Below are 16,711 nucleotides of genomic sequence, written 5' to 3'. Positions count from 1 at the left end.
AAACACAAGAGAAGAAAAGGACCTACAAAAACAAGCCCAAAACAATTAAGAAAATGGTCATAGGAACATACATATCGATAATTACCTTAAACGTGAATGGATTAAATGCCCCAACCAAAAGACATAGACTGGCTGAATGGATACAAAAACAAGACCCATATATATGCTGTCTACAAGAGACCCACTTCAGACCTAGGGACACATACAGACTGAAAGTGAGGGGATGGAAAAAGATATTCCATGCAAATGGAAATCAAAAGAAAGCTGGAGTAGCTATACTCATATCAGATAAAATAGACTTTAAAATAAAGAATGTTACAAGAGACAAGGAAGGACACTACATAATGATCCAGGGATCAATCCAAGAAGAAGATATAACAATTATAAATATATATGCACCCAACATAGGAGCACCTCAATACATAAGGCAACTGCTAACAGCTATAAAAGAGGAAATTGACAGTAACACAATCATAGTGGGGGACTTTAACACCTCACTTACACCAATGGACAGATCATCCAAAATGAAAATAAATAAGGAAACAGAAGCTTTAAATGACACAATAGACCAGATAGATTTAATTGATATATATAGGACATTCCATCCAAAAACAGCAGATTACACGTTCTTCTCAAGTGCGCATGGAACATTCTCCAGGATAGATCACATCTTGGGTCACAAATCAAGCCTCAGTAAATTTAAGAAAATTGAAATCATATCAAGCATCTTCTCTGACCACAACGCTATGAGATTAGAAATGAATTACAGGGAAAAAAACGTAAAAAAGACAAACACATGGAGGCTAAACAATACGTTACTAAATAACCAAGAGATCACTGAAGAAATCAAACAGGAAATAAAAAAATACCTAGAGACAAAGGACAATGAAAACACGACGACCCAAAACCTATGGGATGCAGCAAAAGCGGTTCTAAGAGGGAAGTTTATAGCTATACAAGCCTACCTAAAGAAACAAGAAACATCTCAAGTAAACAATCTAACCTTACACCTAAAGAAACTAGAGAAAGAAGAACAAACAAAACCCAAAGTTAGCAGAAGGAAAGAAATCATAAAGATCAGAGCAGAAATAAATGAAATAGAAACAAAGAAAACAATAGCAAAGATCAATAAAACTAAAAGTTGGTTCTTTGAGAAGATAAAATTGATAAGCCATTAGCCAGACTCATCAAGAAAAAGAGGGAGAGGACTCAAATCAATAAAATCAGAAATGAAAAAAGAGAAATTACAACAGACACCGCAGAAATACAAAGCATCCTAAGAGACTACTACAAGCAACTTTATGCCAATAAAATGGACAACCTGGAAGAAATGGACAAATTTTTAGAAAGGTATAACCTTCCAAGACTGAACCAGGAAGAAACAGAAAATATGAACAGACCAATCACAAGTAATGAAATTGAAACTGTGATTAAAAATCTTCCAACAAACAAAAGTCCAGGACCAGATGGCTTCACAGGTGAATTCTATCAAACATTTAGAGAAGAGCTAACACCTATCCTTCTCAAACTCTTCCAAAAAATTGCAGAGGAAGGAACACTCCCAAGCTCATTCTATGAGGCCACCATCACCCTGATACCAAAACCAGACAAAGACACTACAAAAAAAGAAAATTACAGACCAATACCACTGATGAATATAGATGCAAAAATCCTCAACAAAATACTAGCAAACAGAATCTAACAACACATTAAAAGGATCATACACCACGATCAAGTGGGATTTATCCCAGGGATGCAAGGATTCTTCAATATATGCAAATCAATCAATGTGATACACCATATTAACAAATTGAAGAATAAAAACCATATGATCATCTCAATAGATGCAGAAAAAGCTTTTGACAAAATTCAACACCCATTTCTGATAAAAACTCTCCAGAAAGTGGGCATAGAGGGAACCTACCTCAACATAATAAAGGCCATATATGACAAACCCACAGCAAACATCATTCTCAATGGGGAAAAACTGAAAGCATTTCCTCTAAGATCAGGAACGAGACAAGGATGTCCACTCTCACCACTATTATTCAACATAGTTCTGGAAGTCCTAGCCACGGAAATCAGAGAAGACAAAGAAATAAAAGGAATACAAATTGGAAAAGAAGAAGTAAAACTGTCACTGTTTGCGGATGACATGATACTATACATAGAGAATCCTAAAACTGCCACCAGAAAACTGCTAGAGCTAATTAATGAATATGGTAAAGTTGCAGGTTACAAAATTAATGCACAGAAATCTCTTGCATTCCTATACACTAATGATGAAAAATCTGAAAGAGAAATTATGGAAACACTCTCATTTACCATTGCAACAAAAAGAATAAAATACCTAGGAATAAACCTACCTAGGGAGACAAAAGACCTGTATGCAGAAAACTATAAGACACTGATGAAAGAAATTAAAGATGATACCAACAGATGGAGAGATATACCATGTTCTTGGATTGGAAGAATCAACATTGTGAAAATGACTCTACTACCCAAAGCAATCTACAGATTCAATGCAATCCCTATCAAATTACCAATGGCATTTTTTACAGAGCTAGAACAAATCATCTTAAAATTTGTATGGAGACACAAAAGACCCCGAATAGCCAAAGCAGTCTTGAGGCAAAAAAATGGAGCTGGAGGAATCAGACTCCCTGACTTCAGACTATACTACAAAGTTACAGTAATGAAGACAATATGGTACTGGCACAAAAACAGAAACATAGATCAATGGAACAAGATAGAAAGCCCAGAGATTAACCCACGCACCTATGGTCAACTAATCTATGACAAAGGAGCAAAGATATACAATGGAGAAAAGACAGTCTCTTCAATAAGTGGTGCTGGGAAAACTGGACAGCTACATGTAAAGAATGAAATTAGAATACTCCCTAACACCATACACAAAAATAAACTCAAAATGGATTAGAGACCTAAATATAAGACTGGACACTATAAAACTCTTAGAGGAAAACATAGGAAGAACACTCTTTGACATACATCACAGCAAGATCTTTTTTGATCCACCTCCTAGAGGAATGGAAATAAAAACAAAAATAAACAAGTGGGACCTAATGAAACTTCAAAGCTTTTGCACAGCAAAGGAAACCATAAACAAGACGAAAAGACAACCCTCAGAATGGGAGAAAATATTTGCAAATGAATCAACGGACAAAGGATTAATCTCCAAAATATATAAACAGCTCATTCAGCTCAATATCAAAGAAACAAACACCCCAGTCCAAAAATGGGCAGAAGACCTAAATAGACATTTCTCCAAAGAAGACATACAGACGGCCATGAAGCACATGAAAAGATGCTCAACATCACTAATTATTAGAGAAATGCAAATCAAAACTACAATGAGGTATCACCTCACTCCTGTTAGAATGGGCATCATCAGAAAATCTACAAACAACAAATGCTGGAGAGGGTGTGGAGAAAAGGGAACCCTCTTGCACTGTTGGTGGGAATGTAAATTGATACAGCCACTATGGAGAACAATATGGAGGTTCCTTAAAAAACTAAAAATAGAATTACCATATGACCCAGCAATCCCACTACTGGGCATATTCCCAGAGAAAACCGTAATTCAAAAAGACACATGCACCCGAATGTTCATTGCAGCACTATTTACAATAGCCAGGTCATGGAAGCAACCTAAATGCCCATCAACAGATGAATGGATAAAGAAGTTGTGGTACATATATACAATGGAATATTACTCAGCCATAAAAAGGAACGAAATTGAGTCATTTGTTGAGACGTGGATGGATCTAGAGACTGTCATACAGAGTGAAGTAAGTCAGAAAGAGAAAAACAAATATCGTATATTAATGCATGTATGTGGAACCTAGAAAAATGGTACAGATGAGCCAGTTTGCAGGGCAGAAGTTGAGACACAGATGTAGAGAATGGACATATGGACACCAAGGGGGGAAAACTGCGGTGAGGTGGGGATGGTGGTGTGCTGAATTGGGCGATTGGGATTGACATGTATACACTGATGTGTATAAAACTGATGCCTAATAAGAACCTGCAGTATAAAAAAAACAAACAAAACAACTAATACTAAACTTTCATTGGGTTATTTGTATGGAAATATGTTAATATAAATGTTTCAGACATTACAGGAAACTTCTAAAAATCTTATATGTTCTGGTATAATGTTATAAGTAATAATCCTAGTTATTACTTTAAAATGTATATCTCAGAAATAACTAATTTTCTTGTCAACTGCATTATTATGAACTTTCATCAAATCTTTAACCATGGTCATTTTTAAGTCTTTTGTCATTTACAGACAGTTCTGGGTGTACTCTGATGATTTTGCAAATATGTTCCTATAAAAGGGTTTCATCTTCAAGAAATTCATGGAAAAGACTGACAAGTACAGGTTTCTGGTAACTGACTGTACTGCTGAACTGAATGAATAAGCATTTTCAGAACTCTAATGAAAAACTGATGAACTCATAAAAGTGCTAACAAAAGATCAAGATGAAAAAAAATTAATTACATGGGACTGAGTGAACTGATGAGGATGAGTATAATTTTTGTGACTTTCTGTCCGAATTAAAAAAAAAAATCCCACAAGGACTCAGAGGCAAAGAATATACAAATCAATTTTCACTGCAAAGTAAAGGAGCTGTCACAGTGGAGGATTACTGGAGTGAATGTCAATATTATGACATAGTATGAGTGTGTTTCATGTTTGGTAATTGCAATCATTGTTGCTTTTGTTGTGGTCATCCATGTACAATGCTTGGTGTCAGTCTATTTATCTCTTGTAAAAATAAAATACAGTGTGTGTGTGTGGAAAAATAAAAAAATAAAAAAAAATAAAACTGACACAAGACAGATTCACAGGAAAAAAAAAAAAGAGAAAATAAAGGACAAGACTTCCTCAAATATACCTTCATATGTCAGATACTCTGCAGGAAATTCAACTAAAACCACAGAGCCAATGGAAGGGCTCGAATCAGACCTTAAACCATCATCTTCTAGAAGTGAAGCTCAAGTCTTCAGCCACTTTGATCAAGCTGTGAAAGGATACTGCTCTCTCCTCGAAGGCACTGGCTTACAAGAATCATCTCAGAAATCTAGTGACTCTGCACAAGCAGCACTAGAGCACCCCATGTCCTTCAGAGAAATGGAAGAAGGTGAAAATCAAAGAGTGCTTCACTATGATCCCCCCAAACCAGTTGTTAATCCAAACCAAATACAGACAACCATTTCTCCACTCAAAATATGTTTAGCTGCAGAAAATATTGTCAATACCATGCTGTTGAGTTATGGCCTTTCAAGTCAAACCCTACACACTTAACGGAAGTATGGAAACTATGAAGCCATTTATTTTAAACATCTTTATTGAAGTATAATTGCCTTACAATGGTGTGTTAGCTTCTGCTTTATAACAAAGTGAATCAGTTATACATATACAATATGTTCCCATTTCTCTTCCCTCTTGCATCTCCCTCCCTCCCACCCTCCCCATCCCACCCCTCTAGGTGGTCACAAAGCACCGAGGTGATCTCCCTGTGCTATGCGGCTGCTTCCCCCTAGCTATCTATTTTACATTTGGTAGTGTATATATGTCCATGACACTCTCTTACCCTGTCACATCTCACCCCACCCCCTCCCCATATCCTCAAGTCCATTCTCTAGTAGGTCTGTGTCTTGATTCCCATCTTGCCACTAGGTTCTTCATGGCCTTTTTTTTTTTTCCTTAGATTCCGTATATATGTGTTAGCATACTGTATTTGTTTTTCTCTTTCTGACTTACTTCACTCTGTATGACAGACTCTAACTCCATCCACCTCATTACAAATACCTCCATTTCATTTCTTTTTATGGCTGAGTAATATTCCATTGTATATATGTGCCACATCTTCTTTATCCATTCATCTGTCGATGGACATTTACGTTGCTTCCACGTCCTGGCTATTGTAAATAGAGCTACAATGAACATTTTGGTACATGACTCTTTTTGACCTATGGTTTTCTCAGGGTATATGCCCAGTAGTGGGATTGCTGGGTCGTATGGTAGTTCTATTTGTAGCTTTTTAAGGAACCTCCATACTGTTCTCCATAGTGGCTGTATCAATTTACATTCCCACCAACAGTGCAAGAGGGTTCCCTTTCCTCCACACCCTCTCCAGCATTTATTGTTTCTAGATTTTTTGATGATGGCCATTCTGACCGATGTGAGATGATACCTCATTGTAGTTTTCATTTGCATTTCTCTAATGATTAATGATGTTGAGCATTCTTTCATGTGTCTGTAGGCCATCTGTATATCTTCTTTGGAGAAATGTCTATTTAGGTCTTCTGCCCATTTTTGGATTGGGTTGTTCGTTTTTTTGTTATTGAGCTGCATGAGCTGCTTGTAAATCTTGTAGATTAATCCTTTGTCAGTTGCTTCATTTGCAAATATTTTCTCCCATTCTGAGGGTTGTCTTTTGGTCTTGTTTATGGTTTCCTTTGCTGTGCAAAAGCTTTTCAGTTTCATTAGGTCCCATTTGTTTATTTGTGTTCTTATTTCCATTTCTCTGGGAGCTGGGTCAAAAAGAATCTTGCTGTGATGTATGTCATAGAGTGTTCTGCCTATGTTTTCCTCTAAGAGTTTGATAGTGTCTGCCCTTACACTTAGGTCTTTAATCCATTTTGAGTTTATTTTTGTGCATGGTGTCAGGGAGTGTTCTAATTTCATACTTTTACATGTACCTGTCCAACTGTCCCAGCACCACTTATTGAAGAGGCTGTCTTTTCTCCACTGTATATGCTTGCCTCCTTTATCAAAGATAAGGTGACCATATGTGTGTGGGTTTATCTCTGGGCTTTCTATCCTGTTCCATTGATCTATATTTCTGTTTTTGTGCCAGTACCAAACTGTCTTGATTACTGAAGCTTTGTAATATAGTCTGAAGTCAGGGAGCCTGATTCCCCCCGCTCCATTTTTCGTTCTCAAGATTGCTTTGGCTATTCGGGGTCTTTTGTGTTTCCATACAAATTGTGAAATTTTTTGTTCTAGTTCTGTGAAAAATGCCAGTGGTAGTTTGATAGGGATTGCGTTGAATCTGTAGATTGCTTTGGGTAGTAGAGTCATTTTCACAATGTTGATTCTTCCAATCCAGGAACATGGTATATCTCTCCATCTATTTGTATCATCTTTAATTTCTTTCATCAGTGTCTTATAATTTTCTGCATACAGGTCTTTTGTCTCCTTAGGTAGGTTTATTCCTAGATGTTTTATTCTTTTTGTTGCAATGGTAAACGGGAGTGTTTTCTTAATTTCACTTTCAGATTTTTCGTCATCAGTGTATAGAAATGCAAGAGATTTCTGTGCATTAATTTTGTATCCTGCTACTTTACCAAATTCATTGATTAGCTCTAGGAGTTTTCTGGTAGCATCTTTAGGATTCTCTATGTATAGTATCATGTCATCTGCAAATAGTGACAGCTTTTTTTCTTCTTTTCCGATTTGGATTCCTTTTATTTCTTTGTCTTCTCTGATTGCTGTGGCTAACACTTCCAAAACTATGTTGAATAATAGTGGTGAGAGTGGGTAACCTTGTCTTGTTCCTGATCTTAGTGGAAATGGTTTCAGTTTTTCACCATTGAGGACAATGTTGGCTGTGGGTTTGTCATATATGGCCTTTATTATGTTGAGGAAAGTTCCCTCTATGCCTACTTTCTGCAGGGCTTTTATCATAAATGGGTGTTGAATTTTGTCAAAAGCTTTCTCTGCTTCTATTGAGATGATCATATGGTTTTTCTCCTTCAATTTGTTAATATGGTGTATCACATTGATTGATTTGCATATGTTGAAGAATCCTTGCATTCCTGGGATAAACCCCACTTGATCATGGTGTATGATCCTTTTAATGTGCTGTTGGATTCTGTTTGCTAGTATTTTGTTGAGGATTTTTGCATCTATGTTCATCAGTGATATTGGCCTGTAGTTTTCTTTCTTTGTCACATCTTTGTCTGGTTTTGCTATCAGGGTGATGGTGGCCTCGTAGAATGAGTTTGGGAGTGTTCCTCCCTCTGCAATATTTTGGAAGAGTTTGAGAAGGACAGGTGTTAGCTCTTCTCTAAATGTTTGATAGAAATCGCCTGTGAAGCCATCTGGTCCTGGGCTTTTGTTTGTTGGAAGGTTTTTAATCACAGTTTCAATTTCAGTGCTTGTGATTGGTCTGTTCATATTTTCTGTTTCTTCCTGGTTCAGTCTCGGCAGTTTGTGCATTTCTAAGAATCTGTCCATTTCTTCCAGGTTGTCCATTTTATTGGCATAGAGTTGCTTGTAGTAATCTCTCATGATCTTTTGTATTTCTGCAGTGTCAGTGGTTACTTCTCCTTTTTCATTTCTAATTCTATTGATTTGAGTCTTCTCCCTTTTTCTCTTGATGAGTCTGGCTAATGGTTTATCAATTTTGTTTATCTTCTCAAAGAACCAGCTTTTAGTTTCATTGATTTTTGCTATTGTTTCCTTCATTTCTTTTTCATTTATTTCTGACCTAATCTTTATGATTTCTTTCCTTCTGCTGGCTTTGGGGGGTTTTTTTCTTCTTTCTCTAATTGCTTTAGGTGCAAGGTTAGGTTGTTTATTCGAGATGTTTCCTGTTTCTTGAGGTAGGCTTGTATTGCTATAAACTTCCCTCTTAGCACTGCTTTTGCTGCGTCCCATAGGTTTTGGGTCGTCGTGTCTCCATTGTCATTTGTTTCTAGGTATTTTTTGATTTCCCCTTTGATTTCTTCAGTGATCACTTCATTACTAAGTAGTGTATTGTGTAGCCTCCATGTGTTTGTATTTTTTACAGATCTTTTCCTGTAAGTGATATCTAGTCTCATAGCGTTGTGGTCGGAAAAGATACTTGATACGATTTCAATTTTCTTAAATTTACCAAGGCTTGATTTGTGACCCAAGATATGATCTATCCAGGAGAATGTTCCATGAGCACTTGAGAAAAATGTGTATTCTGTTGTTTTTGGGTGGAATGTCCTATAAATATCAAATTAAGTCCATCTTGTTTAATGTATCATTTAAAGCTTGTGTTTCCTTATTTATTTTCATTTTGGATGATCTGTCCATTGGTGAAAGTGGGGTGTTAAAGTCCCCTACTATGATTGTGTTGCTGTCGATTTCCCCTTTTATGGCTGTTAGTATTTGCCTTATGTATTGAGGTGCTCCTATGTTGGGTGCATAAATATTTACAATTGTTATACCTTCCTCTTGGATCGATCCCTTGATCATTATATAGTGTCCTTCTTTGTCTCTTGTAATAGTCTTTATTTTAAAGTCTATTTTGTCTGATATGAGAATTGCTACTCCAGCTTTGTTTTGATTTCCATTTGCATGGAATATCTTTTTCCATCCCCTCACTTTCAGTCTGTATGTGTCTCTAGGTCTGAAGTGGGTCTCTTGTAGACAGCATATATATGGGTCTTGTTTTTGTATCCATTCAGCCAGCCTGTGTCTTTTGGTGGGAGCATTTAATCCATTTACATTCAAGGTAATTATCGATATGTATGTTCCTATTCCCATTTTCTTAAATGTTTTGGGTTTGTTATTGTAGGTGTTTTCCTTCTCTTGTGTTTCTTGCCTAGAGAAGTTCCTTTAGCATTTGTTGTAAAGCTGGTTTGGTGGTGCTGAACTCTCTCAGCTTTTGCTTGTCTGTAAAGGTTTTAATTTCTCCATCACATCTGAATGAGATCCTTGCTGGGTAGAGTAATCTTGGTTGTAGGTTTTTCTCCTTCATCACTTTAAGTATATCCTGCCACTCCCTTCTGGCTTGCAGAGTTTCTGCTGAAAGATCAGATGTTAACCTTATGGGGATTCCCTTGTGTGTTATTTGTTGTTTTTCCCTTGCTGCTTTTAATATGTTTTCCTTATATTTAATTTTTGACAGTTTGATTAATATGTGTCTTGGCGTGTTTCTCCTTGGGTTTATCCTGTATGGGACTCTCTGTGCTTCCAGGACTTGATTAACTATTTCCTTTCCCATATTAGGGAAGTTTTCAACTATAATCTCTTCAAATATTTTCTCACTCCCTTTCTTTTTCTCTTCTTCTTCTGGGACCCCTATAATTCAAATGTTGGTGCGTTTAATGTTGTCCCAGAGGTCTCTGAGACTGTCCTCAGTTCTTTTCATTCTTTTTTCTTTATCCTGCTCTGCAGTAGTTATTTCCACCATTTTATCTTCCAGGTCACTTATCGTTTCTTCTGCCTCAGTTATTCTGCTATTGATCCCATCTAGAGTATTTTTAATTTCATTTATTGTGTTTTTCATCGTTGCTTGGTTCCTCTTTAGTTCTTCTACGTCCTTGTTAAATGTTTCTTGCATTTTGTCTATTCTATTTCCCAGATTTTGGATCATCCTTACTATCATTATTCTGAATTCTTTTTCAGGTAGACTACCTATTTCCTCTTCATTTGTTAAGTCTGGTGTGTTTTGACCCTGCTCCTTCATCTGCTGTGTGTTTTTCTGTCGTCTCATTTTGCTTATCTTACTGTGTTTGGGGTCTCCTTTTCACAGGCTGCAGGTTCGTAGTTCCCGTTGTTTTTGGTATCTGTCCCCAGTGGGTAAGGTTGGTTCAGTGGGTTGTGTAGGCTTCCTGGTGGAGGGAACTAGTGCCTGAGTTCTGGTGGATGAGGCTGGATCTTGTCTTTCTGGTGGGCACGTCCACGTCTGGTGGTGTATTTTGGGGTGTCTGTGGCCTTATTATGATTTTAGGCAGCCTCTCTGCTAATGGATGGGGCTGTGTTCCTGTCTTGCTAGTTGTTTGGCATAGGGTGTTCAGCACTGTAGCTTGCTGGTCATTGAGTGATGCTGGGTCTTGATGTTGAGATGGAGATCTCTGAGAGATTTTTGCCGTTTGGTATTACGTGGAGCTGGGAGGTCTCCTGTGGACCAGTGTCCTGAAGTTGGCTCTCCCACCTCAGAGGTACGGCCCTGATGCCTGGCTGGAGCACCAAGAGCCTTTCGTCCACACGGCTCAGAGTAAAAGGGAGAAAAAATAGAAAGAAAGAAAGAAAGAAAGAGGCTATAATATAGTGAAGTAAAATAAAGCTATTATAAAGCAAAGCTATACAGACAAAATCTCACCCAGAAGCATATACATATACACTCACAAAAAAAGGAAAAGGGGAAAAATTAATATATCCTGCTCCCAAAGTCCACCTCCTGAATTTGGGATGATTCGTTGTCTCTTCAGGTATTCAACAGATGCATCACATCAAGTTGTTTGTGGAGTTTTAATTCGCTGCTTCTGAGGCTGCTGGGAGAGATTTCCCCTTCTCTTCTCTGTTCGCACAGCTCCCGGGGTTCAGCTTTGGATTTGAACCTGCCTCTGCGTGTAGGTCGCCTGAGGGCGTTTGTTCCCCGCCCAGACAGGACGGGGTTAAAGGAGCAGCTGCTTCGGGGGCTCTGGCTCACCCAGGCCGTGGGGAGGGAGGGGTACAGAGGAGGTGGGGTGAGCCTGCAGCGTCAGAGGCCGGCGTGACATTGCAGCAGCCTGAGGTGCGCAGTGCGTTCTCCCGGGGAAGTTGTCCCTGGATCACGGGACCCTGGCAGTGGCGGGCTGCACAGGCTCCCGGGAGGGGCGGTGTGGAGAGTGAACTGTGCTCGCACACAGGATTTTTGGAGGCGGCAGCAGCAGCCCCAGCGTCTCATGCCTGTCTCTGGGGTCCGCGCTGATAGCCGCGGCTCACGCCAGTCTCTGGAGTTCATTTAGGCGGCGCTCTGAATCCCCTCTCCTTGCACGCCGCGAAATAGAGAGGCAAGAAAAAGTCTCTTGCCTCTTCGGCAGCTGCAGACTTTTTCTCGGTCTCCCTCCCAGCCAGCTGTGGTGCGCTAACCCCTTCAGGCTGTGTTCACACCGCCAACCCCAGTCCTCTCCCTGCGATCCGACCGAAGCCCGAGCCTCAGCTCCCAGCCCCGCCCGCCCCGGCGGGTGAGCAGACAAGCCTCTCGGGCTGGTGAGTGCTGTTCGGCGCCGAGCCTCTGTGCAGGAATCTCTCCGCTTTTTCCTCTGCGCCCCTGTTGCTGTGGGGTCCGCGCTGATAGCCACGGCTCGCGCCCGTCTCTGAAGTTCGTTTAGGCGGCGCTCTGAATCCCCTCTCCTCGCACACCAGGAAACAAAGAGGGAAGAAAAAGTCTCTTGCCTCTTCGGCAGCTGCAGACTTTTTCCCGGAGTCCCTCCTGGCTAGCTGTGGTGCACTAACCCCTTCAGGCTGTGTTCACGCCGCCAACCCCAGTCCTCTCCCTGCGATCCGACCAAAGCCTGATCCTCAGCTCCCAGCCCCGCCCGCCCCGGCAGGTGAGCAGACAAGCCTCTCGGGCTGGTGAGTGCTGGTCGGCACTGATCCTCCGTGCGGGAATCTCTCCGCTTTGCCCTCCACACCCCTGTGGCTGCGCTCTCCTGCGCGGCTCCGAAGCTTCCCCCCTCTGCCACCCGCAGTCTCTGCCCGCGAAGGGGCTTCCTAGTGTGTGGAAATCTTTCCTCCTTCACAGCTCCCTCCCACTGGTGCAGGTGCCGTCCCTATTCTTTTGTCTCTGTTATTTTTCTTTTGCCCTACCCAAGTACGGGGGGAGTTTCTTGCCTTTTGGGAGGTCTGACGTTTTCTGCCAGCGTTCAGTGGGTGTTCTGTAGGAGCAGTTCCACGTGTAGATGTATTTCTACTGTATCTGTGGGAAGGAAGGTGATCTCCGCGTCTTACTCTTCCACCATCTTCTCTCCTCCCTATGAAGCCATTTTTTGTATCAAAGGGAAGGCCTTTCTCTGTAATGTGTGAAGAACAAAAGGATGAGAAAAGCTTGCTTAAAATATGGCGAAAAAGAAACAGCTATGAAATTGAAGAAGAAAACAAAAGCTTTGTGGCAAGTGGAGAAGATTCCACCTTACTGGAAAAGTGAAAAAATAAGTACCCAAAGTTAGAGAAAATAGCAACTCTCGAAGAGGCTGAGGTCATTGCTTTTGCAGATCAGGAACTGGGACCACATGAAATCCATCTAGTAGCAAGATATGTTACTATATCTGTGGTCACACATTTCAAGAACTTTGAAACCAGAGGTGAGTGAGGACTGACTTATAAAGAGTTGGCATCATTTTAGGGAAAAAAAGTCATTGATAATTTTAAGAGTTTTATTTTTAACCCTCACATTCAAGAAGCTACATTCACTGCTTCTCTGAAAATAGCCTTAGATTTGGGGTGGCTGTTTATTTACCTGTGTGTTTTTCAAATGGTCAGTATGCTAAAAGAAAAAATGTTACCCATTTACATAATTTTTATATGGAGGAGTGTTTTCCAGTTTTCCCTATCTACAGATGAGATTAAATGGGCATAATTTAAGGTGGGATATTTTGGTTGGGCATGAGGTATGGCTATGAAATGATGTTTTGCTTGGGACATACAACTGCTCTAAAGGCAATCCCCAAACAGAAGTTCCAAGAGGGTTTTTTTAAAGTTCTTTAATAAAAGACTTCTTACATTATAGTCAGATCTCATGCATAGTTAATTGACTGTAATGATCCAACTTCTTTTTGAGGTATACAGTTAAAGTCTTTACAATTATTGATGTTAGTTTATAAGAACAGTGGCATTAAACTTCTTGTTCTGTTCATGTTCCAGTTTTCTGACCTAAATCCTTTTTAGGTAAAATACTCTAAACCCATGCTTACAAGTATGATATCTGCACTCCCTTTCTATGAATGCTTACATGCATATATTGGGTTGAACCATATGAAATAGCCATTTTTATATGTCAAACATCAGCAGTTTCATTCTGTTCTATTTATTATATACTATTTAGTCCCAAATGGGATAATTAGCTGAATAGCCAAAAATGTTTTCAAGAATTATATGAGATCTCTAGATATCACAGGAATCACTCTAGGGCCTTGTAACACTAAAAGCTAGAAATCATTTCTCTGCCCCAGGATTTCAGCTTCTTAAAGCAACATAGCTATCCAAGGAAGAAACCAGCAATTAGAGATTTGAATTCTAAATGGGCTTCCCTGGTGGCGCAGTGGTTGAGAATATGCCTGCCAATCCAGGGGACACGGGTTCGAGCCCTGGTCTGGGAAGATCCCACATGTCGCGGAGCAACTAGGCCCGTGAGCCACAACCACTGAGCCTGCGCGTCTGGAGCCTGTGCTCTGCAACAACAGAGGCCGCGATAGTGAGAGGCCCGCGCACCGCGATGAAGAGTGGCCCCCGCTCGCCGCAACTAGAGAAAGCCCTCGCACAGAAATGAAGACCCAACACACCCAAAAATAAATAAATAAATTTAAGAAAAAAACAAAACAAAACGAAACTCTAAATGGGCTTCCCAGCAGAAGTAAAGATTCCACAGGTAGAAAATAGAGATTTGAAGAAAACCCAGTTCCTTTCTTGACTAGATTTTCCTATTTCTTGAGTGAGGTACACCCAAAGTGAAATTCATATGTAAAATATTGCCAGTATTTTGAATGGTCAACATTTTTCCTTAATGCATGTTAAAAATACCAATGTTTTCTGTTTCAATGTCCTCTTGATGAAAAAGTGTCTATTATTTCCATGCTGTTAAGCAAAAAATACGAATCAAAACAGCCTCTAAGAAGCATAAACAGTGATTCTTCACTTAACTTTGTGAACATCTCACTGAATTGGTTATTTCCTATATAATTTCAAGCATTTCTGATTGCACCAAAGATGGTGGAACAATACAGAAGTCACTGGAAAACCAAGATGCAACTTTTAGCAAGATTATTTTAGTTCATTCCCAAGTGTTTGAGAGTCGGTCAATTTCTATCAGAGGACTTGCTTTAAGCATTTCTGAAATCATTATTCGAAGCCTTTTAAATAGTGACATTTTAAAGGCAGACGTTACACAAGTGGTTTCTGTAAAAGCAAAATATATTTATTGCCCAAAACCAGCTGTGGCTGACTTCAGCGATCTCTTTCAGGATCTCTTAATAGGAGTAAACCATGTTCTGTACAAAGAAATAGGAATAAATCATCACCTTGACAGCAAAGGAAGAAACAAATCACTGTCCACACCTAAAAGCCATAGTTTGCCCATTTGCAACAAAACCAAAACTATGAAAAGACAGATAGGTGCCAGAGGTAGGAAATCAGCTCCTACTCACCAAATTAATCAAGTAGCACAGAAAAATAAATTCTCTAGCATGTAAGTTAGACATCCTGGTTGGCAGCCTAAGAACTCATGAATTCAAAGAAGTAGTCAACAAAATTTTCAATATTGTTTTTTATTTGTTTTTGCCAGATGAATGCCCAAATTGGGATACAGATTCTGGTAAAATAGCAAGAGAAATGTTCCTATCTTCAAGTCACAGAATTCCTAGAAATAACCTAGGGCTCTCCCCCAAATCAGCTTTTCTTCTGAATGTTGTGTGTGAGAAACTTATTAGAATACTCTTGGAAGAATGCACAACCAACAACTTCCTTACAGATGGTCCTCTTTCTGATGAAATATCAACAGAATGTCAACTGTTCAACATACTTCAAAATGTAGAGGATTATTGCAGGGGAACAATGGACTATGGCTTACCAGTTGAAGGATATGACATATCAGACCTTTTGGAAAATCTGGCAGAAATAGATCAAGAATCTATGCTTAGTATTATTTCCCATAGCTTGGTAAAATCCTTAATGGAAAAATTGTCATGCAGTATACAGCAACCTCCCAGAAGTCTACCACTTACAAACAAGCATTTAGCATATAGGACGAGAGACCTCCTAGTTTCCCAAAAGCAAAAAGGCCAGAATTAAAAGAATCAAGACAGGGTAAAGACTCTGTGAGATTCATGAGTTATGACAGCAAGCCTCTGACAGGACCATTGAATAATCGTAGGGTGATTCATTCCAAAATGCAAACCCCATTTCGTAAGCAGTTTTCAGGAAAATTCCCTTCTCTACTTCCTCTTCGAAGACCAGGTAAAAAGGAATTGAATGCAACAGCCTTTCTTAACATGTGATATCCAGGAGGCATAAACACAGGAGTGTACTCTGCCACATTTCTGGAGGAAATAATTGCAGACATTTTTCTTAATCTCACCACCTCAGTGCAGGGCAAAAATGTAAATATCACTGAAGCCCAGCTCAACGAGATGAATATATTAGATGTCAACTCTGTGGTGAATGAGTTTAATAATGCTCAAGTCACTGTTGAAGAAAGGATATGTTTTCCACCAATCTATAAAGAAACTGTTAGTAAGATTGTTGACTCTGTTTATAATGATGTATTGTGGCACTACGCATTTCAAGTTACCTGTGGCAATCATCTGGCACATGCTGCCACGTCAATAGCAGAACAGATAACTAATGGCATATTGAAAGAGAGTATAGACTACCAACTCCCATTGTGCTCTGTTGGAAAGCTCATGCCTAATTCATATTACCCTCTCAAAGCTGAAAATATACTACAGAAACTTCAAAACAACCTGAGTGAACTTAATTACCAAGGTCAACATTCAACAGGCTATACTACCATCCTAACACACGCATTTTTAGAAGATGTCATCAGAAGACTATTATCTCAGCTCATTCCTCCACCCAGCGAGGCTTCATGCTTGGGAAAGAAATACTTAATGACTTCGGATTTTAATGAGATGGCCACCTATATAATAAATAAGGTTTTGTTAGCCATTTCAAAGCATAAGATTTGGCTCAATAAATATGATTGTCAGTATCTATATACAG

At 39.4% G+C, this 16,711-nt stretch overlaps 1 protein-coding gene across 1 annotated transcript in view; it reads left to right on the top strand.

The window, feature by feature from the left end:
- Positions 1-16,711, top strand: part of LOC103016061 (fibrous sheath-interacting protein 2-like) — an 88,003-nt gene that overhangs the window by 47,179 nt on the left and 24,113 nt on the right. The window contains 4 exon segments of the mRNA XM_057537693.1: positions 14,578-14,630; positions 14,633-15,170; positions 15,172-15,746; positions 15,749-16,710. Of these exon segments, the coding sequence (XP_057393676.1) occupies positions 14,578-14,630; positions 14,633-15,170; positions 15,172-15,746; positions 15,749-16,710 (2,128 nt within the window).

This window comes from Balaenoptera acutorostrata, chromosome X, assembly GCF_949987535.1.
Source record: "Balaenoptera acutorostrata chromosome X, mBalAcu1.1, whole genome shotgun sequence".
NCBI classification, from domain to species: domain Eukaryota; kingdom Metazoa; phylum Chordata; class Mammalia; order Artiodactyla; family Balaenopteridae; genus Balaenoptera; species Balaenoptera acutorostrata.
This window is presented reverse-complemented; position numbering and strand designations above follow the sequence as displayed.